General features: G+C 43.0%; 1 protein-coding gene across 2 annotated transcripts in view; it reads left to right on the forward strand.

Annotated features, from left to right (window-relative positions):
* The first annotated feature begins 6,549 nt into the window (after positions 1–6,549).
* ERP29 (endoplasmic reticulum protein 29) overlaps positions 6,550–27,127 on the forward strand; it is a 99,971-nt gene continuing 79,393 nt past the window's right edge. The window contains exons 1-2 of one of the 2 annotated variants that reach the window (XM_083151427.1): positions 6,550–6,750; positions 18,497–18,635. In XM_083151427.1, coding sequence (XP_083007553.1) covers positions 6,616–6,750; positions 18,497–18,635 — 274 coding nt within the window. In that variant the 5' untranslated portion in view covers positions 6,550–6,615. Of the gene's footprint in view, positions 6,751–18,496; positions 18,636–27,127 lie in introns of those variants that run through there. The other variant, XM_083151426.1, reaches the window with a different exon arrangement.

The raw sequence follows: 27,127 nt of genomic DNA on the forward strand, positions 1-27,127 counted from the left end.
GGGTATTATTTCAAACAGCCGTGACCTGCAGTGCTCTGAATACAGCCGGGCAGCCCCCTGCTCTCTGCCCAGCTGTCAATGACTGTCACCCCTGCAGCTTCCACTCCTATTCTTCTTCCTGCTTTCACCTCAGCCTCCCCCCCCCTTTAATCATGTGGTGCCGGCGCCCGGCGTGCTCCCCCGACATCCCGCACAACAACAGCTCGCACAATATTTCAAATGTCCACTCGGATAGAGGGGACACTAAGGAGGGGAGTGTCAGCGTGCTCTGCGCTGTGCTCTGCTCCTCTCCCCATAGAAGCAGCTGCACCGCTCTCCATCTCTCCCTGCAGCAGCAGTGAAGGCTCATATAAAAATTTACAGTAAGTGGCACTTTTGGGGGCATTGCTTAAGGGACGCTACAAGTAGCGGTATGTGGGGGCAATTATGCATAATGTGTGGCTTAATGTGTAAGGGGCATTATGGTGTGCAGCATCATGTGTAAGCGGCATTATGTGTGCTGCATCATGTGTAAGGGACATTATGTGTGCAGCATCATGTGTAATGGGTACTATGGTGCACGGCATCATGTGTAATGGGTACTATGGTGTGTGGCATCATGTGTAATGGGTACTATGGTGTGCGGCATCATGTGTAATGGGTACTATGGTGTGTGGCATCATGTGTAATGGGTACTATGGTGTGCGGCATCATGTGTAATGGGTACTATGGTGTGCGGCATCATGTGTAATGGGTACTATGGTGCCATCAAGCAAGAACCCCCTAGCAATGAGCACGTAGGTAAGCAGCACTTATGTGGCAAATATGTAATGGGCATAACGGTTTGTTATATAGTATGTAATGGGCATCATGATGTGTGGCACAATGTGTAATGGGCATTATGGTGTGTGGCCTTATGTGTAAGTGGCATTACGGCGTGTGGCTTTATGTGTAATGGGTATTACAGAGTTTGCTTAAATGTGTTATGGGCATTACTGTGTATGGTCTAAAGTGTAACACCACACCCCTTTTTGTGATGCCACGCCTCCTCCCCACGAGGCTATGCCCCTTTTGCCGCGCGGCTTCGCCGCGCTAAGGTCTCCCTGCTGTTATGTCTAGATTTGGGACCACCCATTACCATAATTCTAGATTCGCCTATGGTCCCCAGACAGAGAACTGTATGTATCCCATTTCTTATTGGCTGCTGCAGCAGCTCTCTCGCACACAGGACTCCAACCTTTATCAGCTGTGACCCTGCGCCCCAATGGTGCCGGCTCCCCCCCGTGACCGCTTGGGCTGCCTAGCGTTAGTTACGCCACTGGCTGGACCTGGATTGGTGAGTATATTGGTGTAAAAGTGAGGAGTGTGAATGTGTGTGTAATAAAGTTTTACTTCTGTGTGTTTTTTTTTAACATTCTTTTTACAGGTGGACTACAAGTCCCAGCGGGCCCATTAATGCCCCGCATGCTGGGACTTGTGGTTCTCCAAGTCCCAGCATGCAGGGGAGGTCTGCTGGCACTTGTAGTTCTCCTGTATCAAGCAATGTTATGTATGGAAGATTTAACCCTATCAGGCCGGCGTCCACTGGCCACGGACACCGGTGACAGCCCCGGGCTTCAGCCCTGGATGGGTAAAGCCTGGGGGGGGGGGACCCCTTTATGTGGGGGTCCCCACTCCTCCAGGTACCCCGTCCAAGGCTGACCAGCCACGGTGCTCATGTTTCGGCCGGGGGACCTTATATAAAAAGTGTCCCCCGGCTGTGGCATGACACCGAGGGCTGTTGGAGCCCGGTGCTGGTTTCAAAATACGGGGGACCCCCAGATTTTTTGTCCCCCGTATTTTTGGAACCAGCCCCGGCTCAGGAGGGGGGACCTCACGCCAATTTTTTTTTTTTTATGAACACAAAATCACACATTTCCTCAAAATCGCACATTTTCATGCCTACAATTCGCACATTTTCTTGCCTAAAATTCGCACATTATCGCACTAAATCGCACTTTTCATTCCAGAATTCGCACCTCATTAAATATGCGAATTCGCGGCAAAAATGCGATATTAAAAAAGTGCGATAATGGGCGATTTTGAAAGTGTGAAAAAAATCTCATCCCATATAAGTTACCTTTTCGCAGGTGTAGAAAAATCATGTTGTAGAAAAATCATAGATGTCTTCATGTAGCTGCTAGAAATGCCTTGGCTGTGCGGAGTCTGTGTGCCTGATTCAGACCTGATCGCAAGGCTGCTAATTAGTAGCAGTCAGAGATCAGGTAAATGCTGCCCCACTACAGTGAAATTCTGCCATGTGAATTAATGTGGTCACTGTGCGAATAGATGTGTATGGCTGCAAATCTAATCGCAGCCATGCAAATATTTCCCAAACCATTTGTAGGCCACTCATCATCGAATGATTTCCCCACTGGTCACAGTGATCGCAGGCTCTGAGTAGCCCTGGATTTACAGTATTCTCTGATAAAATATGCCTGACGTCACACACCCTCCCTTAAAACGCTTGGGCACGCCTGTGTTTATTCTGGCATGCCTTGTTTTTTGGGTGCCGGACGGGGTCACGACAGGCATTTACCCGACGTCGGGATCACGACTGTCAAAACACAGACAGCCGGGTTCCCGACGGCCACCTGCTATTTTCCCTCATGGGGGTCCATGACCCCCATAGAGGGAGAATAGAATAGGTGGTGAGCGTAGCGAGCCACCGCGCCCTCAGCGTTGCGAGCGCAGCGAGCCCGCAAGGGGCTTAGTTGCGCTCACCATGCTGTCTGAGTCTGGGCAGTCGGGATCCCGACATCAGGCTAATGACTGTCGAGATCCCGACTGTCAGACCCCTGTACCACACCCGTTTTTTTAGAACTCCCATTAAAGGCATGTTTAACACTCCCAAACGCCGGCTTCCTGTTAATAACCTTGCGAATGGCTAGCAAACAAAAAAGTAGTTGGACAGCATCACGCACGAGCATTGCTGCCCAGTCACATGAGCAGTCTATCGATTATTGTCCACTGTGTGAATTGAGCAGCAGCAATCAGATCCGAATCAGGCCCTGAATACAGCCATCACAGGATAATTCTGGGTGTGGAGGTGGAGGAAGGGAACCTTTGGAGGCTCAATACTGACTGCCAGCAGCATCATTCAGGTTGTGGGCGGACAGTCCGGCTTGTTGTTACATTATAAATAATGATCCTAAACAACAGGGAGGGCCTGTGCCTTGGTGCCCCTGAATCTACCTATGGCCCCACTATTTACGACACCAGAAGCACCCCCATTTCTATGGGGGATGCTAGGCTGTTGGATTTACCAAGCACCAGAATACAAATGTTTATGGAGTTTGTGCCAGGCAACTTATACCAACTTCACATGGGTATAGCTTCTTGGCTACATAATGCAGGAATTACTGGGAAAGGGTCGCTTAGAACCCCTTACTGGCAATGGGAGTTGCACGCGCATGGTCCACAGACCAAGCATGCGCAGTAGTGCTCTTGCGATCACTTCACTTCTGACATGTCCCAGGGAGCGGCTCCTTTGGCGCTGCTGTCATTCTATGCAGATTTTACTACTTTGGAGCGATCATTCATTTCTTATTGTTGCAAATAGTGGCGATCAGAAATTATAATTATTTGCTAATTATCCCCCAGATCTATCAAACAGTTTACACACAGAATAATAAAAAATTATAAGTTTAATTACAAAAATTCATGAGCATAGTCATTTTGGGCCTGATTCAGGTTAACTCACTAAGGGCAAGATGTATCAAGCTTCAAAGGTGATGAAAAGGAGATAGATAAACAACCAGCTAATCAGCGCCTACCTGTCATGTTTGAAAAATGATAGATAGGAGCTGATTGGCTGGTTGTTTATCACTCTTATCACGTTTTGAAGATACATGTAGCCCTAAGCAGCGTATATTGGCTGCTGAGTGAGCCATCTAACACCGCCTACCGGGCGAGCATATGCCCGCCCCCTGCGAATATCCCCACCACATTCCGAATGGATATTTAGCATAAACATCCATTTGAAGGGGAACGTACAGGGGCAAAATCATTCAATGGTCGTCGGCCATCAAATGATTTTTCCCCTGTTCGCAAATATGTCAGTCTTGACTGACCTATGTTTGCGGTGTCTGGCTCAGAAAATGGGGCAGCCACTAACATTATGCAACATCAGCTGCCTGGCCCCACACACAGGGCGATATGAAGCCATTTTACATATTTTAAATTAATCGCTCAGAAACTGGCAGAGAATTGCTGTGTGTGTAGCACACCGATGGTTAATTCAGAGCACTCGCTCACTCGCCTTCTAAGCGAGTGCTCTGAATCCTGCCTGACCTCTCCGTCCGTCCACCGTCTGTCCACCATCTGTCCACCATCTTCACTGTCTTCAAGCTGCGGGTGGGTGAGGACGTGGGAGCAGGACCTTCTCCACCCTGCCTCTCCTCCCGCCCTACCTGTCCTGCCACCAGAAGTCTGCAAGCTGCGGGTGCTGAGGACGTGGTAAGTTTTTTTTTTTTACCACTGTGCCACCAATGCTTAAATATGTTTGGGGGAACACTATACCACCAACACTTATATATATATATTTTTTTGTGGGGAGCGTTATACCACCAACGCTTATACTGTATATGTTTTTTTGGGGGGAGCGCTATACCACCAATGTTTATATATGTTTTTTGGGGGCAGCGCTATACCACCAACACTTATACACTTATGGTGTGTACACACGGGGTTGATATGCTGTGCTATGCGAGTCCTGATGTGATTAGATCGCATCGGGACTCGCATCTCACGGCATGCTAGAGTGGCACAATTTACACTATATAGTGCAGATCTGCACTATACAGACTTGTCTGCCCTCTCTATTTCACTGCCGATTTGCGCTCACACAGGAACGTAAAAAAACAATGCGATCAGCATGCGATACGGCTTCCGATGTTCACTATATCGGCAACATCGGAAGCCATATCTTACTGTCTGTACACACTATTACTTGCATTTATATGTTTATATTTATATATGTTAATATATTTTTGTATTCCTTGAAGTTGCCTAAACACTTTCAGGGTGGGATGTACCAAGCAGCGGCGGTATATATCCCCCCCCCCCCCCCCCCCATTGCGCCGCTGCTCACTGCATACGTACTAACAGAAGTCCAGTTGCACATGCGCAGAGATGCTGGCGGCCGCGGGGCATGTTTTTTACTGCATTGTTTGTTTAGTACATCCCGCCCTAGGTGAGAGATTTGAAATCTCTCATGCTGAATCTCCCATTATGAATCTCTGGCACAAATCTCTCGGTGTGTGAGCTCATTATGGGCCAGATTCTCTAAGCTTTAAAAGTGATAAAATGGAGAGTGATAAACAGCCAGCCAATCAGCTCCTACCTGCCATGTCACAGACTCTGTTTGAAAAATGTCAGACAGGAGCCAATTGGCTGGCTGTTTATCACTCTCGATTTTATCACTTTAGACGTTTAGAGAATCTGGCTCTGTCTGAGAGATTCAGTTTAAGGGCAATCTCTCCTGCTGAATCTCCCGTCATGAATCTCTGGCACAAATCTCTCCGTGTGTAGGGCCCATAACTCTATTAATTTGTCCCTCATTGTTGGCAAAATTCCTTGAAGTGCAGGAAGAGGCTGTTCAATTAAATAGCTGGGGAAAACTGCAGCTATTTAAATATAACCCCTATTATGTAGCTGATTTTTCTAGTTGCATAAAAATGAGCATAGATCCGGTATTTTGTATAAATATAGTATAGAATCCAACTTTTTTTAAATATACTTATATGGGTTCCCACCAGTGATGTATTGGTGAGGGTGGGCGTAACTGAAACTGTATGCCACACTTATGGTACCGCCGTCTTTTCAATTCTTTTTTGCAACCCTGGTCTGTGAGCAATGATGTGCAAGCCTAACACTAAGGGTGCGAGTTTGGGTGCTGCAGCCAGGGCTTAAACGCCACTGCAACAGTAACTATCTTCCTGCATGGGGAAAATGATTCCTTCCTTAGTATAGAACACTGTAGGCATCTCTCTAAGTACAGTGGTCACAGTCATCCCCGCAGGATGGGACAACCCCCAGACAGGCATTCCTTGGATAGGACACTACAAGCTCCCAAATGGCAGTTTCGTTCCAGAATGCGGTCCGGTTCTTACCCATTCTTGTACAGACCAGGCTCTTACTGACACCTGTGAAAAGAAATATACTGTTATTTTGACATTTCTGATGAGATATAAAGCATCTAACAGAAACTATTTTCTATGGTATGCTGCTCATTACATGAAAAGGGCAGCTAATTTGCTAGAACAACATTTTACAGTTGACATTATTTACATCACCAGGCATGGCCATTTTGCTGTTGAACCATTGCATCTAATCTGGACACAATCAGGAGCTTTACTGTGCAGTTGGTCACTATAAAAAAAAAAAAAAAGATAGAGACCATTTCCCTGTGATAAATCTTTTCTGTCTCACAGTTAAGTAATTAAAATGTAAAATACCTTTATTTCTATTGGAATAAGCAGATGTCAGATCCCCCTCCAAGTCAGTGTGTCACATGATGGGCTGCCAAGCAGTGTGAGCCGGGTCACATGATCACTACCCAGCCCAGGCACCGGCCTTTGATCTTGATCAAAAATCATGTCGGAAGGATGCAGTGTGAGGTGTGCTTGTGCAGTGCTTGTGGTGCTGCTAGCCTGCAGCCTCCTACTGCAACGCTGCAGTGCACTGCACACCAAGGGCTCCTTGTCGCTGGACCAGATCACGTTTTATAAGGTAATGGGGGCAGTAACACTCCTGCCCATTCATCTCCATTGCCATAATAAGGAGCACACGCTGCATGTATTATTACACTATTATTATGGTGATGAAAGGGTAATGTGTCATAGGGAAGAGCACTCACATGTATTAAACACCAGTATATGAATCTTAATGTAAAATAGTAAAAATTTAACAAATTGAACTCCACATTTTATGTTTCTTATAGAATACAGTGTATATCAGCGTTTTATGTCTGGCAGATGTAGTACGTGTTGTCGTGTTTGTAGGAATCAGGCTATATAAATAATATTTCTATATGCCCTGTTGTAGTGATTATTTCATTTCAGGTATATCTGTGTTACCTTGTTATTATGTGCTGCGTTTGGTCATTAAAACGCAGGATTTGCATCAATCAGATTTCTCATAGCTGGAGGTAGCAAATGAGACAGAATCAAGACCTCACATTTGTCACTGTCTGACCAATCAGATGAGCCAAACTGTCTAGTGCTTAAACATTATTGGTAGATAGAGAAAACGCCCTAATTTATTTAGCAAAACTGCAGGAAGGTGATCATTAGAGACAGGATTATATGCAACATAAAAAGCTCGAAATATGCATGCAAATATGCATGAAAAATACTTAAAATATGCATGAAAAGCGTCAAAATATGCTAAATAAAAAATACAAAATAAAGTGAAATGTTATAGTTTTTTATTTAAATCAGCATACAATTAGTAAGTAGTAAATGACCCCCAGCAGTATACCCCACATAATGCCCCCAGCAATATACCCCACATAATGCCCCCAGCAGTATACCCCACATAATGCCCCCAGCAGTATACCCAACATAATGCCCCGAGCAATATACCCCACATAATGCCCCCAGCAGTATAATACACATAATGCCCCCAGCAGTATACCCCACATAATGCCCCCAGCAGTATAACACACATAATGCCCCCAGCAGTATAACACACATAATGCCCCCAGCAGTATAACACACATAATGTATAACACACATAATGCCCCCAGCAGTATAACACACATAATGCCCCCAGCAGTATAACACACATAATGCCCCCAGCAGTATAACACACATAATGCCCCCAGCAGTATACCCCACATAATGCCCCCAGCAGTATAACACACATAATGCCCCCAGCAGTATAACACACATAATGCCCTCAGCAGTATAACACACATAATGCCCCCAGCAGTATAACACACATAATGCCCCCAGCAGTATAACACAGATAATGCCCCCAGCAGTATAACACAGATAATGCCCCCAGCAGTATAACACAGATAATGCCCCCAGCAGTATAACACAGATAATGCCCCCAGCAGTATAACCATACCTCCCAACTGTCACGATTTTAGAAGGACAGTCCCGATTTTCGGGTCCTGTCCCGCTGTCCCACCCGCGGCAGGCATTGTCCCGCTGCGGGGGGTGGCAGTTGGGAGACCCCCCAATCTAGTAGAATAGACGCTGTGCGCATGCGCACAGCGTCTATTCTCGTATGAAAATGAGGTTGTGGCTAATTAGCATAAGCCGCACCCTCATTTGCATATGCCCCACCCCCTTTTCGGGCGCTCGTCCCTATTTCTTCAGGTCAAAAGTTGGGAGGTATGGTATAACACAGATAATGCCCCCAGCAGAAGTGCACATAATGCCCCCAGCAGAAGTGCACATAATGCCCCCAGCAAAAGTGCACATAATGCCCCCAGCAAAACCGCACATACTGTAATGCCCCAGCAGAAACTGTGCTGTAAGTTACACTCACCGTTGCCATCCGTTGGTTGAGGTCAGTGTTCTGTCCAGAAGCACCACTGTTCGGGGCCTCCAGCACCCGTGTGGCGCGCAGTGATTCCCCGCGTGTCAGCAGAGGTGGACAGCATGTCAGCGCGGCGGGTGTGGGATGTAGCTGGAAGAGCCTACAGTACACACTGCGGCGTATCAGCTCTTCCACCCACATCCCACCCCCCGCCGTGCTGACAGGCCGCTCAATCCATTCCTCTGATGGGCGATTCTGTCAGCCTATCAGCGGCGTTTCCTCACATAAAGAAAAAAAAAGTCAGGAAGTGAGGGTGAACGCTCCGCGCCGACCGCGCTATGCCAAATATGCACCATCAGGACATTTAGGTCAGATATGCAATTTCTGCTGAAAATCGGGCAAATATGCAAATGCATATGCAAATATGCAAATGCATATAATCCGGTGATCATAATACAGTTTTAGAAATACATGTATAAATTAGGGTCTAAAAAAATTATGTGTTCTTTTTAAAAACCTTTTGTTCACACGTATATTTGTCCTCTTCCCTAGCTTATTATACCACCAAAAACCGCACTGAAATTGTCTTAAATAAGTAATTGATTTCTTTAAAATGTTATTCATTTTTTTTTTTTTTGCAAAAACAATATATATGCCTAAATGGTCTCCATATGTCCTCTTTGTAACAGAATCACCTCCCCCCCCCCAATTGTAATAGGTCCCACAGTAGCATACCTCATAATTAAGCCCAGTGACTTGAGCCAGTACTCAATATATTTTGGAGCTTATGTCATATGGAAGCCACCTGTTATGCGTAGGAATAATATGTCATCTTCATACAAAGGAGATTTAACCAGATGATAAATAGGAATATACGTTTTGATGTAGAGCTAAATGTTAACTTCTCTGATCATACTGGTTCCGGTTGATAGGTCGACCACTATTGGTCGACAGGCAATAGATTGACACATGAAAAAAGTTGACCTGCAATAGGTCGACACTGACAAAAGTCGATGCAATCAAAATATTGACATGCCAATGGTTGACACAGGAAAAGGTCAACACCAGTTTTTCATGGTTTTTTTTGTTTAAAACCAAAACTTTAAGGATCCATATTGACATCAAGTGAGATTATAACAGTATGGTGAGTGAATTGTTGACACCTAAACAAAAACACAGTGACACTTGTGATACTTTATCCTGTACCATCTTCCTTTGTCTCTCAATGTGACTGTCCCACTGCTCCACCCGCAGGCTGCAGTCTCCTGGGGAGTGGTGAGGGATACAATTTTTAGGGGCCGGTTGAGTTGGGCAGGGGTCTCACCGCTGCTCAGAACAGTTTGTGAATAGATGCCATGTGCATATGTTCACATTGCAGTGACAGCCTGGGGCAGCCTAGCATATCTTGAAGTGAGAGATGAAAACTGTGATGTGTCATGAAGCCATGCACCCTCTTCGAGCACAGCGTCTGGAATTCAAACGTCAGAATGTTGGGAGTTATGCCAACGTCATCCGCCTTGTGTCTCTCCAACACCATCCCCACCAGCATCTCTTCAGCACCATGTTCTGGTGTCTCCCAACGTGATTACCCTCTTCCTCTTTTCACACCACCCTCCTGTGTCTCTATAGCTCTTGTTTATCATTACAGCAGCTCGCCCATGCTATGTTCCTACAACTTCCCCTGTGACCTTTCAGCTACTCTCACCCACCCCATCTCCACAGCCGCTTACCCCTGTGTCATTCCAAGAGCTCACCACCATCTCTTTCCCGGCAGCAGCTTACTGCTCCTGTGTCCCACCAGCAGCTCACCCCCTTGTATCCCTCCAGCTCCTTCTCACCTTCTTATTTCCTGCATACAGTATCTGCATCTCTTCACCACTGCGACATGACGCCAGATACTCTGCACCACACCCTGGGACCTAAAAAAGGGGGAAGAAGACTAAAAGACATATGGCAGCCATCATTATTAAATACACAACAACCGATTTACTTTTCTAGTTTCTCAGTACAGTTTAAATGCTAATTGGGATAAATGGTTAACTCTCAGACACTGACAGTCGCACAGAATGCAGAGTTAATGGACTGGAGTGTTTTTTTGTCACTGAAGGTGCAAGAAAAGTAATTTTGCGCATGTGTTACACAGAGTGTATGCAGAGAGGTGCAGTTGCAATTGAGACCTACAGTATCAGAAGTGTGTTGACCGTTCATGAGCAGTAACTGGGTGGTGGCTAAACAGATGCACAGAGATGGTCCATCTTATGGGTGTGTTAAGGGAGTGTTGGAAGTCCTACTTAGACAGAAGAACTTGACAGCGGCAAGTTGTCATATAACCAGGCTTATCTGTAAAAAAAAGCATTAACAGTCGGGAGTACAGTAAGTGAACACACTAATGGTGTTCTAACAATGCTCAACTCTTCATTACTGTATGTGTAAGGAGTTTTCAGATCTTTTTGAACAGTCATCAAATTATATCCAGAGCATGTGTGGATCATTGGCAAAATTAATCTCAAAATCACGTACACACTATAAGCCCAATTTTGTATCATTAACAGAGAGCAGTATTGTGTAAATTATAATAATTAATAAGCAAATAACTACTGAGTTCTAGAATAAAAAAAGAGAGAAATAATTGTCTTGGTGTGGTGCACCAATCAGAGAAAAAAAATCATAAAATTTAACTTTTATTAGTTTAATTGTAAAACAAGCGAAATATAAAAAAACATATACACATACAGGTGAAGGAGGGTACGTATTAAAATTGCACGTGCGAGCGTGCCGCGTGTGCTAAGTTTAATTTTAATTTGTATTGTAAGGACAAATTTTTAGAACCAACCTCATGTATATTCTCTCCTCTCTTTTTGTGATCTTATGTTATTTGTCATTGGTAGCACACTCCTGAATTATATCCAGTGATAAGGTTTCCATCTTTATAAACAGGGGGCCTCTTCCGTATTTATTGAATTAATTGTTAAGACACACAGTCTTGTGCGATTGTACCCAACCTCTTGAGTTCTAGAATAATCTTCCATCCCTGGGAAAACATTTTAGCTATTTGTTTTGAATACAAGAAGCTGAATGCCCCAGGTGCAGGATTATTTGTAGAGCTGTTTTCATATATAGGGATTGATGGCAACAGGCTGGTTCAATAACTGCTGTAAATCCATACAGGGCAATGAGGTTACCAGTTAAGCCTGTGTTGTGTTCCTTCTTTTTCATGCTTTACAACACCAATCATAAACATAATTAGAACAGGGTGGACATACGCACAAATCAAATGAATGCTAAACTTGTTGAATGCTAAAAGTACCTCAATTAGGAAAGAAATGATCACATGTGTAGCAGGAGTAAAAAAGATGGTGGCTGAGAAGGGTGAGGGAATAAAGCTGTACCTAAAGCACACAGTGATTGCTGCCATTTTGTAAGCTAAACCGTATTCACTAGGGATGGACATCGGTTTCTGATGTTTTAACACCATCTATGTTCTTTTTTTGATGGTAGCAATTTTACCATTCAATGGTGGCTTTCCAATGGTAGCTACCATGATACGGTGTGAAAATGATGGCCATCGGATGTAAAAATACAGCTAAAATCAGCCGTTTAACATTAAAGGTGCCCATACACTTATCTGGTTTGGGCTGATTTTGCCCGACTCCGACAGATCGGGTCGAGAAAACGGAGAAGACGTCATCAGAATAGGGACGTGCCTGGGCTACCCGCTGCCGCTTACGAGACTGCTGTGCATCCCCCAGCTCTCGCTTACCCCGCAGGGCTCACGCCCAGACATCATCCACAGCGTCTGCACTATTTGGACGCTCCTGCTGCTGGAGGAGATAGCGCTGGCTGTCGGCGCATTGAAGCGCCCTACACGAGATCTATTCCAGCCGCCCCCTCTATCAGGAGCAACCAGCTGACGACTTGGCATCAAGGGGTGAGATACAACCAGAGCCCCGCTCTGTATTATTGCACCAACGCAAGTACCAGTATTACTTGGCTAATAATCTCTGGATGCATGTAACTTACATGCTAATTTGACCATCCATCCAGTTTACTAATCCTTCACATTACTAACTATAACTTTTTCTGGACATTAACCCACTAATCCACCATCAAACAAGAACCTATGGATATATACAGATGTTGCTATAAATTTATCTGAAGTACATTCTAAAAGCGGAGCTCCCAAGTTACACATCTAGCCCAATTTTTAATTCCTTATTATATAGTATATATTCCTACAAGCCCAATATATATATATTTTTATTGTCTATTTTATTTTCTTATTTTTGCTTATTTTCATATGTGTAATTTTTTGTGTATTGTATACTGTGAGCTTTTTTATACTTTTTTACATATAAATATTTGTACCATACAAGCAGTGTGTCCTCCATTCATTTATCTGCACAATTGTCCTGCAATATGAGTGTTAAGTGGTTTAAATAAATTGTCAGCAGCGCAATCACACACCAACCCCCTAGATCCGAGAAAACGGAGATGTTTGACATCCTCTCTGACCTGATGCGCGATCCCGTGCGCATTGGATCGGAGTGGGGAGGTCGGACAGACTGCACATTAAATTTAACTGATCAGACCCATCAGTTTAGCACCCCATCATCTTTTTAGCACCCGCGATGTGTTAGGTCAGATCCTAGGTGTGTGCCAGTGGTGAAGCCTATGTGCAGTGGTGGGGTTCATGGGGTGGGCAGCAGGGCGGGCCGTGGGGTCCGAGGGGTCTGTATGGCAGGCAGCGGGTACCGTGCGGCAGGCAGCAGGGTAGGAGCATGGCTGGAAGCTAGTAGTGCCATTTGTCGGGAGGTGGGGCGGGAAGTGGCTAGTGAAATTAAAAAAAATATTTTGAAAAGACTTACTGGACGCTGATTGGCTGAGAGCCAATAACCGACTGGCCAGTCTCTTTCAAATTCACCAGCCGCTTTCCACCCCGCCTCCTGGCAAATGCCGCTACTAGCTCCCAGTCGCTGCTCTGAACCCTGTGCGGGACCCCACCAACAAACCCTTCCAATGCCTGGACCCCGCTGCCCGCCCCCAGCATTCCTTAGAACAATGACATACATAAAGAAAAAACAACATCAAATGTCTCTGTGGATAATACAAGTTGTGCAATTCGAAAAAAAGAATAAAAGGAAAGGGGAAGTAAGGTAGCAGATCAATACATGTGTGGTGTTTTCATTCCGTGCACAAACTCAATCTGTGTGCGGACCCAAAAACCTCCTCCTTCCCCCTTCCGCTTCTAAAAGCGGTGCACGAACCATGAAGAAGGTTCCATATGATCATTTGTGTAATATAGACGATACAGTATGTGGGTACTGCAATAGCATTTGCAGAAAAAATATAAATATACTGTATGATTCCAGTAGAATTGCTATGTGGGTGGGCTTGATACGAAAATAGAGTCATTCCATCTGTCCCACTTAGTATTCTATTGTGCAAGGGTACATCATGATCGGTGAACAAATTTCTCATGACCCGAAACATCATTGACCAGAGCATACCAATGAAGTATGCTCGGAGATGTTGCAGCAAACCAGTTGTGTGCGATAATTACCTTAGCTAGGGTAGTAAGGCACAAGACATATTTATACACTGTAAGGGAGTGAGTCTCCTCAATGTCAAGACCGAACATACATAGGGTAGGCAACAAAGGTGGAAGAGAAGGCTCGGTAATAACCATGTTGGTCCAGACCTCTGTCCAGAAGGCAAGTATTGTGGGGCAGGACCAAATCATGTGCCAGAAATCTGCATCGGCAGTCCCGCATCTAGGGCAATAAGCATCTGATCGCAGACCCACCCTGCAAAGAGTGGCAGGTGTACGATAAGATCGGTGGAGAATATAGAAAAACACTTGTTGGTATTTAATACAAGGGGTAGTAAATTTCACAGAGCCCAATATTTGCCCCCACTGGTCCTCGTTCAAGGCACCTGAATCTGACTCCTATCTAATCAGTCTATCTAAAGTAGGAGAGGGTAGGTTTGAGTTAAGCATAGCGGAGCTATTTGAGACCTGCTTAGTCTGGCCTAAGTTTATGATCATTGTTTTGACCGGGGAGGGTGAAACATGAGGGGCAATCCCACCAAACTGAGACTGGACCGCATTTCCGAGCTGGAAGTATCTAAAAAAATGTAGCCACCAAAGTGGGAATTGCTGCGCTATTTATTTGTAATATCTTAAAGGAATACACACCATGAGTGAATGCACAGACTCAAATAACTGGATGGAAACTGTCTCGGTATAATATCAAAGCTAATTTATTTAGACAAATATAGAACATTTTAATAGGCGGCCACCTATAAACAATAAGACACAATAATGTACTAAAAATTCAAGATAATTATTATGCGCATATATATATATATATATATATATATATATATATACAGTGGTCGAAGTGGGGCGGTATACGGGGGTATGGCATACCCCCACTTTAATCTGAAGATAAAAAAAAATAGTTTTTTTTCCCCCTCAGGATGCTCTCTGATCACTCAGCAGCACATATTGTGCTTTTGTAATACCCCTGTACAACGGGGCAGTCTGGCAGGGGACGTTGATGGACAGGGGGGTGTCCGAAGGTGCGCACTATATTCACTCTTTACTTTTCCATACCCCCACTTCAAAATTTCCATACCCCCACTTCAAAATTTCCACTTCGACCACTGTATATATATATATATATATATATATATATATATATATATAGTTATAAAAACTTTATACAATGAATTTCTGTATTGACAAGACTTTTTATATAAATAGGCTTTCTATTTTCCTCCCAATTTTGGATATTTTTCCAGGGTAGTGGATGATATATATAGCAAATTTGCCAGAAGATATTGTTCCTTGTAAGGAAAGGGTAAGCCGAGCTGAACCCACAGTGTTGCCGGGCCATGGCACTACACAGCAGGGAGTCTGTATAGATGAAGTATAGCTCGCTGGAGGACAGTTTGTATATAAGAGCAGATGCTATGGAGGGTGGTGTGTTGTTGGATAAATATCTCACCTATACCTCCACACAGTCCTTCACCTTGCGAGTCCGGAGTGTCCCGCCGTATGGAGTTAGCTGTGATGTTAGGCGGGTGGGTGCGGTTGATGTTTTGCGCACTCACGCTGTCAGTGATAATCACTGACAGCGTGAGTGCGCAAAACATCAACCAGTCAGAAGGAAGTGTAATGGTTTCATCCGAGGACTTACCCACTCATCGAAGAAACTTGAAAATGAAGGGCTATCCCGACCCTGTACCCAGTTGGATACAAGACCACCCTCACCTTTGGCACACATTAAGGTTTGTAAGGCCACCCTAGGGGACCTACCACCCCATATGAATGTAGAAAATAAGCTATTCATTTTAGTAAAAACTTTTCTTGGACTGTACATAGGAGAGTGCTGTAAGAGGTAGAGATACTTGGGCTCGACCACCATTTTAAGGAGGTTGATCCTGCCAGTCATGGTTAAGGGAAGCTTCTTCCAGACATGAATCTGTTTCTGGATATCTACAGTAACTGGATCTAGATTTTGACTGACATAGTCTGACCTCCGGGGTGACCCAGACTCCCAAATACTTAAAGCGGAGAGTCCATTGCAGCGGGGATTTAGTGGACGGGCTAACCGGAATAGCACCCGTGAGTGGGAAAATACTGGATTTATCCCAGTTAATCAGCAGACCCGAGAATGTTCCAAATAAATTAACTGTTTCAAGTATAGAAACTAATGAGGGACCAGCGTCTTTCAGAAAGAGTAACATATCATCTGCGTATAACACAATGACATCAGGAGATACTCTGAATACAAAACCCCCACATAGCAAAGGAATAGCAGCATAGAAGCATACCATATACAGTAGCCACAGAGACATAAATGCAGTAAAATTACATTGACAAAAAACCCAACATTTCCCAACCGCCCCCACCCTGCATATCCATAAAACTAGATATACCTGACATCCCAAATAACAGAATTATACTATAGAAAAATTACAACTGAACCCTAGGGGTACAGGGAAAAGAAAACCATGTAAACTATATCCTAGCAACTAGCTCCCTAAAGGCAGGATGAAAATGGTAAAACCCATAAACCGAAATGGATATGCATCACATATCAGTTACCAGTCCACCCACATGAAGATATCAGAAGCCAAAGCTGCACCGACAGTCCAAGTGCCCGACATCTGGAACCAAAAAGAAATAGAACAAGCAACAAATGATGAAGCATTTACTGTTAGGCCCTGGCCTGGACGTGACGATCCAGCCAGGTCTCAGAGTTGAAGAAGTGTGTAGTACTATCGTAGATCACACAAAGCCAGGCCGGAAATATCATGGAATACTGTATCTGGCGATCCTTAAGCCTTTTCTTAACGTTTAAAAACAAAGATCTAGACCTCTGAACGTCCATGGAAAAGTCATTGTAAACAGAAATGATGTGATTATCTAGCTTCATTGGGACCTGTGTACGGGCCAGTCGTAGCAGAGAGTCACTGTCTTTATAATGGAGAAAACGGGCAATGAAGGTATGTGCAGGGGCACCTGGCGGAGGCTGCCTGGAGGGAAGTCTATGCGCCCTTTCAATGGAAAACTGTGGGCTCAACTTCTCCCGGGTTAACAACTTGAGTAGGCAGTTTTCCAGGAATTTTTCAGGAGATGAGCGTTCTCCGGCAGGCCAACTATGCGCATATTATTGCGTCTCAGGCGGCCCTCCATATCGGACAGCTTTGCTTTAACAGTCATCATCTGCGCCGATAAATCATCAACTTTACATTTCAGGGGGTTAGTAGCATCTTCCAGGTCAGAGATCCGATGTTCAGTCTCACCCACTCTTTCCCTATGCTTTTGCATATCATGCCTAATCAGAGAGATATCAGCCTGCATCTGGCCTAATTTATCAGTAACATGCTGCTCAGATGCTGATATAGCCAGGAGAATCTGTTGAGTTGAATGACTACCAGCATCAGAGGTAGCAGGCCCGGAGGGCATAGTAGGGGGGTCATCCGAGTTAGAGGGGGGAGTATTAGAATGTGAGCCTCTGGCAAATTTTTCCAGCTTGGAGGCCATTGTTGCATGCCCAGTTTTCCCCATACAGTGTCTCAAGATGGCGCCCGGGCGTCGCCTGTGCCTCCCTGATACAGATCCCAGTTTCAGGGTAGCCGACAGCCCTGTCCGGAGCTTCCTCCCGCAGGCCACTGGGTAACAGCAGCAGAGGTCCAGCGCCTGTGTAGCACCACGCACGCCTGGTGGATCAACGGCAGAAAGAGTGATCTGCAAGCCGGAGCCCCTGCACCGGAGGACAGCCCTCCAAGATGGCGTATGGTGACGCAGGTCCAACAGGCCTGGGGGGATCGCACACGCCCGCAAGTGACACAGTGGCTGGAACCAGAATGGGCAAACTGGTCCAAGTCAGACTAGTGTATGGGGGCCTTTAGAGTGGCCTCGTTTTTTTGCACATGTGCGAACCGCCAGATATTTTTTTACTTTTCATGGAAATCTTTTGATGTAACAGTTGCTGATATTGGACTTCCAATGTCCATCCCTAGTGTTCCCCAGGGCCCAGTGCATCCCTTAAGTTCAGAGTGCCTTAAAAATGTCACTATTTCTCTGATAGCATTTAACTGTTTATAACAAATAAATTAAATAACATTTCAGAGTTTAATAGTAGGCCTTGCTTCTTTTCCTCATATTATGGAAACATACATAATCCTTGAACATGTAGGGCCATATATAATAGGGTCTAAAAGATTTTCTGAGAGCTTTCACATTTTTATAAAGTGGCAATCAATTACATGGCAAAATGAGCCTAAATTTTCGGGGGTAAATGATTGCCGCTTTAAAAATAAAAAATAAATCTCTCACTTTCTGACTCTCACACCCTATTACATTTGCCTGTAGTGTGAATTTGAAATATATTTATATTTTCATGCAAGAGATAATAATTGGGGTTATTACCAAATCATAAAATTACATTTCCCATCTTTTGATTTCACACAGGTTATTCCAAAGAGTAAGTTTGTGTTGGTGAAGTTTGACACTCAGTATCCATATGGAGAAAAGCAGGATGAATTCAAAGAGTTGGCAGAGAGCTCATCTACCAGCAAAGAGCTTCTAGTGGCCGATGTGGGGATTTCAGGTAAGCCTGAACTGATGCACAGGAAAAAGCTGGTATTGACAGTAGCAACAAAGCAGTCAGATTATAGCTTTTATTAGTTCCAGAGGTAACAGGGAACTGCTTGCTATGGGTATCACCAATATTTTCTTGTGTGCCAGCTTTCATAAAAGTCATGGATAAACTGTGACCGTAAAACTTGTACTGTCAGCATTGCTCCTCTGGTTTCTTAAGGCGGTTCACATGGGTACAGTCATTGGGTGTTAATTAGATGTAGACTGCAGTGCTATCACCGCTGCTTCCTTGGAGCTATGTTACATATTACACCACACAGTAGTGCCCCTTATTCATGTTTCAACACACATTAGTGATCACTTTTTTACATTACACCACTCAGTAGAGCCCATTATTCACATTACGTCACTCAGTAGTACCCCTTATACATTTTATGTCACACAGCAGTGTCCCTTATACAAAATTCTCTCATATGAAGGGACAGTTTCACATAATGACTACAGTAGTGCTACTTATACACATAGGGGGTGATTCTAATCAGCTTGGTAAGCTGCGAAGTTCGCAGCTTACCGAGCACCTGTGTCGCTGCCCGCCGAATCCCCATCCTCCCCACTGCCATTTCCCCTCGCAACCATGTGAGGGGATGTGTAACCACCCCTCGCATGCCACAGCGGCTGGAGAAATCCATGTGTACGCAGTGCCGATAAATGGCTTATAATGCTCCTGCAATGGCCAGGATCAAATCTTTAAACTTTGAATATGTTTTTACCTTTTTAAAGAATCAATCATCTGATCCCATTGAAGCCAATTGGAGCACTGTGTTTATCACTCTCCATTTTATCACTTTTGAAGCTTAGAGAATCTGGCCCTTTATCAGTTCATAGCAGCAGCACATAAGAGGTTTTGGACTCACAGTAAAATGACAGTACAGTATATTCTATCAGGCTTGTACCAAATGCTGTTTTTACCTATTACATGTGTCCATGTACTGCTTTCGAGCACAAATGAAAAGCATAGGCTTTGTTGAAAGATGCAGCATATAGAATTATTACATAATAATACTGTTATTTATATAGCAGTTTTCTCCTGGTAGACCTACTTTGCATTATTTAACTCTGTATTTGTGGATAAGAAGGATTATTTGCCGTGAGACAATTCTGATACAAGCTGCCCTCATTTGCTTGCATATTAGCAGACTTGATCGCTGCTATACAGGATACCTTCCAGGACAGCTCTTCCAATGAGCTGCTGCCGCACAAGCTGTATGGGTAAGGACAGGAAACTGTTTATAGATGGCGTAGCCTATCGTGCAGAAGCTGCCTTCACTGAAGAGGATTGATTAATTCAGGAGTGAGACTATTTTACTGCTTGTGTTCTAGAATACCAGAAAGTTGGTCTTAGGCGCTAGAGACTAACGTGGTGTAACTTGCCACCCTGCAGCCACCACATAAGAGGATTGTGTTCTAGTCACATTCTAACACTACAGAGAATTTTCCAAAGTACTAGCGCAGTAGTGAATAATTTTCTTATCACTTGGGATCTTCTATTTTCTGTATCAGATCCTTTCTGGTGTCTAATGGAAACTGACTTACAGTGAAATTCCAGCAGGTGTACCCGTAGCAGTTTCTTTAAGGACACTTCAATTTCTCAGGAGAACATACAGCATGAAATAAACTTACATGAGCTTCCATTCACGCGTGCACATCAAGGTTTCTTTGTCTTAGGATGATGACGGACCCAAATTGCAGGTAAAGTATTTATTTGCACAACAATCCAGGTATTCCAACATGAAAAAAAGGTAAAAAAATAGTCTCAAGCAGGTGGGTGGATCACTGACGGCTGTTATCCTCTGTCCTGGGTATGCTGCAGACAATGCCGGACGGGAGAGGAGAAGCTTGTGTACGCCGCTGCAGGTCTGTCCTCACGCTGCTTGTAGGATGCGGCCAATCAACGCGTTTCAGATAGTAGTCTATCCTTCTTCAATATGTGCCGCTTGAGCTGCTGGAAGTGCTTTTAACAGCAGTCTATTACGTCATGTGACCGCAAGCCGGCCAATGGAAATTTTACCTATGTCCGGCTTCAAACATTTAGGGTACACACTGGGCAATTTCTTAAAATTTAAACATTTAGGGTACACACTGGGCAATTTCTTAAAATTTAAAATTGGGTACACACTAGGCAATTTCTTAAAATTGGGTGGCAATTAAAACATGGGTGACAATAAAAAAGTGAGTGACTTTTAAAATCAATTAAAATATCATATAAAATAGTAAAGAAGTGCGTTATACATAGCAGCATATTTGTTTTATATTTAGCAGCATAGTTAAACATATTGCACATAAAATAGATACAATATTGCACACAACCTGATTAAGCCTCCAGCAGATTAACATATAGATACATTAACTCATATATGAAGCCGGACATTTCAGAAGGGGGAAGAAAATGAGAGAAAAACGGTGGATAAGTATGTTTTATAGTTACATTATATCAGCCATTTGTATTCATAGTCTACATTTAGTCCGTTAGGGACCATAGTATTCATAGTGAATATACATTTCATTTCCATTCTGGCTAATCGTTCTTCTACATCATTTTGTCTCCAATTTGCTTTAACAATTTTGATGCCACAAAAAGTTTTTAAACCTCTAATATCACAACTGTGCTTCTCCTTGAAATGTAAAGACACGTTATGCAGTTCATGCCCTTTTTTTATGTTACGGGCATGTTCTGCCAAACGGTCCTTGAGGAGCCTACTTGTACGTCCAACGTACTGTTTACCACAGTGACATTCCAATAGGTATACCACATTTTTAGAATTACATGTCACGAAATCATCAATGGTAAAATTTTCATTATTGACGTTAGATTTGTAATCCGTGACTTTGGGTGTAGTCTTACACACCTTGCACATTGGACATATACCGCAGCGGTAGAAACCCTTTGACAATACCCTGGTAGTTCTTTTGGGTACACTCTGGGCACTTCTAACCAGGATATTGCTGAGGTTATCCGCCCTGCGGTATGTAAATTTGGGGTGAGGTCCCACAAACTCTTTTAATAGAGGGTCTTTAGTAAGGACGCCCCAATGTTTACTTATGAGTTTTTCCAATTGTGTGTGCTGGGAGGTATATTTGGTGATAAACCTTATTTCCTTGTTTTCTTGTTTATCTTTTTCCTTTACTTTGGGAATAGTGGCATCACGGTTTTTGTTATATGCTTCCTGTATCCAAATTTGATCATATCCCTTTTGGTTAAAGTTGCTCTTCATCTCATCAGCCTGAATTTCATAGTCTTCTATATTAGTACAATTTCTTCTTAACCTGTAGAACTGACTGGATGGGATGCTTTTTATCCAGTTTGCATGATGGTTGCTCTCACTGCTTATGTAAGAGCAACAATCTGTAGGTTTTGAATATTTTTTTGTACAAACCCTTAAATTATCTACAAAGATTGTGAGGTCAAGAAAATTGACAGAGGAAGGACTGATGGTGTAAGTTAGTTCAATATTTTGATCATTATTGTTTAGATATGAGCAAAAATCTTTGAGGGAGTCCTGACCCCCCCTCCAGACGAACAGGAGGTCATCGATGTACCTGACCCATAGCACCAGGCTGGCACTCCAGGGGTGGTTGGACCAAACTTGTAGGTCCTCCCACCTTGCCATGAATAAATTAGCATAGCTGGGTGCCAGCCTGGTGCCCATCGCCGTCCCTGCCGTCTGGAGGTAGAAGTCTCCCTCATACCAGAAGAAATTGTTATTTAGTATCATGGCAATTCCTTCCAGGATAAATTCTTTTTCTTTTTCATCATAATCAGCCTTAGTGAGATGATATTTAGTTGCTTCAATACCATGATGGTGCTGGATTATGGTATATAAAGCTCTCACGTCGGCAGTGACTAGGAGGTCACCCTCCTGCCATGCCAATTCCGAGAGCTTCTCTATCACAGTGGCAGTATCTTTAGTATAAGATTTGGTCATTTTTACCAATGGTTGAATTTTATGATCTAAAAAATGTGACAGGTTGGCAGTAATTGATCCCACCCCTGCCACAATAGGGCGGCCGGGGGGGTTCACTAGGCTTTTATGAACCTTCGGCAATATGTATATTACCGGAACCGAGGCATTTTCTATTTTAATATATTTAGCTTCCTCTTCTGTTATATTGCCTTGAGATAAGTATAAATTGATGAAAACATCCATCTTTTTTTGGATCTGGGCAGTGGGGTCACCTCTAAGTTTTTTATAGGTCTGTTTATCTGCCAGTTGGTTGGCAATTTCCCTATGATAGTCTATTTTATTGAGGATTACGACCCCACCGCCCTTATCTGCAGGCTTTATCACTATGGTCTCATTATTTTTTAGAGTTTTTATTGCCTTTCTTTGGTTCAATGTGAGATTATTTTTCTCTTTGCTTTTAAAGGACATTTTATTGAGATCCTCTTTTACCAGGTTCTCAAACACGTCTACATAGCTGCCTCGTTTATGCCGTAGAAAAAACTTAGATTTACGTTTAAATACATTTATTTCACCTATTTGGGTTTCTAAGATTTACAATCTTAGTGACTACACCCTCAGTAAAGATGAAAAGGACCTCCTTGAAAAAGGATTAAAATTCTCACCTTCTAATAGGACAGATAAGTTTGAAGTTTTCACAGACTTGCAAAAATTTGTGAGAAAATTAGCACTCAAAAGGTTTTTTATTGAAAATAATAAAGAATTAAATCCAACCCAAATAGGTGAAATAAATGTATTTAAACGTAAATCTAAGTTTTTTCCACGGCATAAATGAGGCAGCTATGTAGACGTGTTTGAGAACCTGGTAAAAGAGGATCTCAATAAAATGTCCTTTAAAAGCAAAGAGAAAAATAATCTCACATTGAACCAAAGAAAGGCAATAAAAACTCTAAAAAATAATGAGACCATAGTGATAAAGCCTGCAGATAAGGGCAGTGGGGTCGTAATCCTCAATAAAATAGACTATCATAGGGAAATTGCCAACCAACTGGCAGATAAACAGACCTATAAAAAACTTAGAGGTGACCCCACTGCCCAGATCCAAAAAAAGATGGATGTTTTCATCAATTTATACTTATCTCAAGGCAATATAACAGAAGAGGAAGCTAAATATATTAAAATAGAAAATGCCTCGGTTCCGGTAATATACATATTGCCGAAGGTTCATAAAAGCCTAGTGAACCCCCCCGGCCGCCCTATTGTGGCAGGGGTGGGATCAATTACTGCCAACCTGTCACATTTTTTAGATCATAAAATTCAACCATTGGTAAAAATGACCAAATCTTATACTAAAGATACTGCCACTGTGATAGAGAAGCTCTCGGAATTGGCATGGCAGGAGGGTGACCTCCTAGTCACTGCCGACGTGAGAGCTTTATATACCATAATCCAGCACCATCATGGTATTGAAGCAACTAAACATCATCTCACTAAGGCTGATTATGATGAAAAAGAAAAAGAATTTATCCTGGAAGGAATTGCCATGATACTAGATAACAATTTCTTCTGGTATGAGGGAGACTTCTACCTCCAGACGACAGGGACGGCGATGGGCACCAGGCTGGCACCCAGCTATGCTAATTTATTCATGGCAAGGTGGGAGGACCTACAAGTTTGGTCCAACCACCCCTGGAGTGCCAGCCTGGTGCTATGGGTCAGGTACATCGATGACCTCCTGTTCATCTGGAGGGGGGGTCAGGACTCCCTCAAAGATTTTTGCTCATATCTAAACAATAATTATCAAAATATTGAACTAACTTACACCATCAGTCCTTCCTCTGTCAATTTTCTTGACCTCACAATCTTTGTAGATAATTTAAGGGTTTGTACAAAAAATTATTCAAAACCTACAGATTGTTGCTCTTACATAAGCAGTGAGAGCAACCATCATGCAAACTGGATAAAAAGCATCCCATCCAGTCAGTTCTACAGGTTAAGAAGAAATTGTACTAATATAGAAGACTATGAAATTCAGGCTGATGAGATGAAGAGCAACTTTAACCAAAAGGGATATGATCAAATTTGGATACAGGAAGCATATAACAAAAACCGTGATGCCACTATTCCCAAAGTAAAGGAAAAAGATAAACAAGAAAACAAGGAAATAAGGTTTATCACCAAATATACCTCCCAGCACACACAATTGGAAAAACTCATAAGTAAACATTGGGGCGTCCTTACTAAAGACCCTCTATTAAAAGAGTTTGTGGGACCTCACCCCAAATTTACATACCGCAGGGCGGATAACCTTAGCAATATCCTGGTTAGAAGTGCCCAGAGTGTACCCAAAAGAACTACCAGGGTATTGTCAAAGGGTTTCTACCGCTGCGGTATATGTCCAATGTGCAAGGTGTGTAAGACTACACCCAAAGTCACGGATTACAAATCTAACGTCAATAATAAAAATTTTACAATTGATGATTTCGTGACATGTAATTCTAAAAATGTGGTATACCTATTGGAATGTCACTGTGGTAAACAGTACGTTGGACGTACAAGTAGGCTCCTCAAGGACCGTTTGGCAGAACATGCCCGTAACATAAAAAAAGGGCATGAACTGCATAACGTGTCTTTACATTTCAAGGAGAAGCACAGTTGTGATATTAGAGGTTTAAAATCTTTTTGTGGCATCAAAATTGTTAAAGCAAATTGGAGACAAAATGATGTAGAAGAACGATTAGCCAGAATGGAAATGAAATGTATATTCACTATGAATACTATGGTCCCTAAAGGACTAAATGTAGACTATGAATACAAATGGCTGATATAATGTAACTATAAAACATACTAATCCACCGTTTTTCTCTCATTTTCTTCCCCCTTCTGAAATGTCCGGCTTCATATATGAGTTAATGTATCTATATGTTAATCTGCTGGAGGCTTAATCAGGTTGTGTGCAATATTGTATCTATTTTATGTGCAATATGTTTAACTATGCTGCTAAATATAAAACAAATATGCTGCTATGTATAACGCACTTCTTTACTATTTTATATGATATTTTAATTGATTTTAAAAGTCACTCACTTTTTTATTGTCACCCATGTTTTAATTGCCACCCAATTTTAAGAAATTGCCTAGTGTGTACCCAATTTTAAATTTTAAGAAATTGCCCAGTGTGTACCCTAAATGTTTAAATTTTAAGAAATTGCCCAGTGTGTACCCTAAATGTTTGAAGCCAGACATAGGTAAAATTTCCATTGGCCGGCTTGCGGTCACATGACGTAATAGACTGCTGTTAAAAGCACTTCCAGCAGCTCAAGCGGCACATCTTGAAGAAGGATAGACTACTATCCGAAACGCGTTGATTGGCCGCATCCTACAAGCAGCGTGAGGACAGACCTGCAGCGGCGTACACAAGCTTCTCCTCTCCCGTCCGGCATTGTCTGCAGCATACCCAGGACAGAGGATAACAGCCGTCAGTGATCCACCCACCTGCTTGAGACTATTTTTTTACCTTTTTTTCATGTTGGAATACCTGGATTGTTGTGCAAATAAATACTTTACCTGCAATTTGGGTCCGTCATCATCCTAAGACAAAGAAACCTTGATGTGCACGCGTGAATGGAAGCTCATGTAAGTTTATTTCATGCTGTATGTTCTCCTGAGAAATTGAAGTGTCCTTAAAGAAACTGCTACGGGTACACCTGCTAGAATTTCACTGTAAGTCAGTTTCCATTAGACACCAGAAAGGATCTGATACAGAAAATAGAAGATCCCAAGTGATAAGAAAATTATTCACTACTGCGCTAGTACTTTGGAAAATTCTCTGTATTGTATATGTCTCAAATTGGGTTAGGGCGTTAACCCTCTCCATAGTACACAGCTGCACCTCATCCAGCGCTGGGTTCTCACAAAACCTTTCTCTCTGTACATTCTAACACTAGTACGTCAAATACAATTGTCCAAAAATAGTTTTATTGTCTAGAAAATGTAGGAAAGTGAAAGCAAATGTGTATACTTCAAAGTGCCCTGCCCCCTCCTGTGTTCAGGCCATCATGGGGCAGATCAATAAACACGGCACCCAAGAGTATCAAAAATTTTTTCACAACACTCCAAGGCCAAAAGTGATTGTAGAGAAAGTCAGAAAATAATATTAAATTAAGTAAGTTGTGTTACGTGTCATCCTTTGGGTAAGTTATGTATTGAGGAACAGGATTTGCTTCTGTTTGTCCACATGTTTTATGACTGGCATGAGTTTTGCTTAATATGTTGACCATAAATAATTTGGAATGATCCTCATCTGCCAACCCAGGGCACCCCAGGGTGACATAGCACACAGTTTGGGAACCAATGGGTTAAAGCAGTGGTTCCCAAACTGTGCGCTCTAGCTCCCTGGGATGCCTCGGGACACTTGCAGGGGTGCCTTGGTTTGGTGATCCAGGACCAATTCAAATTATTTATGATCAATTATTTCTGGACAAAACCAGTGCTGGTGGCTGCCAATCATAAAATGTGTACAATCAGAACCAAATCCTGCCCT

Source organism: Crinia signifera, chromosome 1 (genome assembly GCF_055691185.1).
Source record: "Crinia signifera chromosome 1, ASM5569118v1, whole genome shotgun sequence".
NCBI classification, from domain to species: Eukaryota; Metazoa; Chordata; class Amphibia; order Anura; family Myobatrachidae; genus Crinia; species Crinia signifera.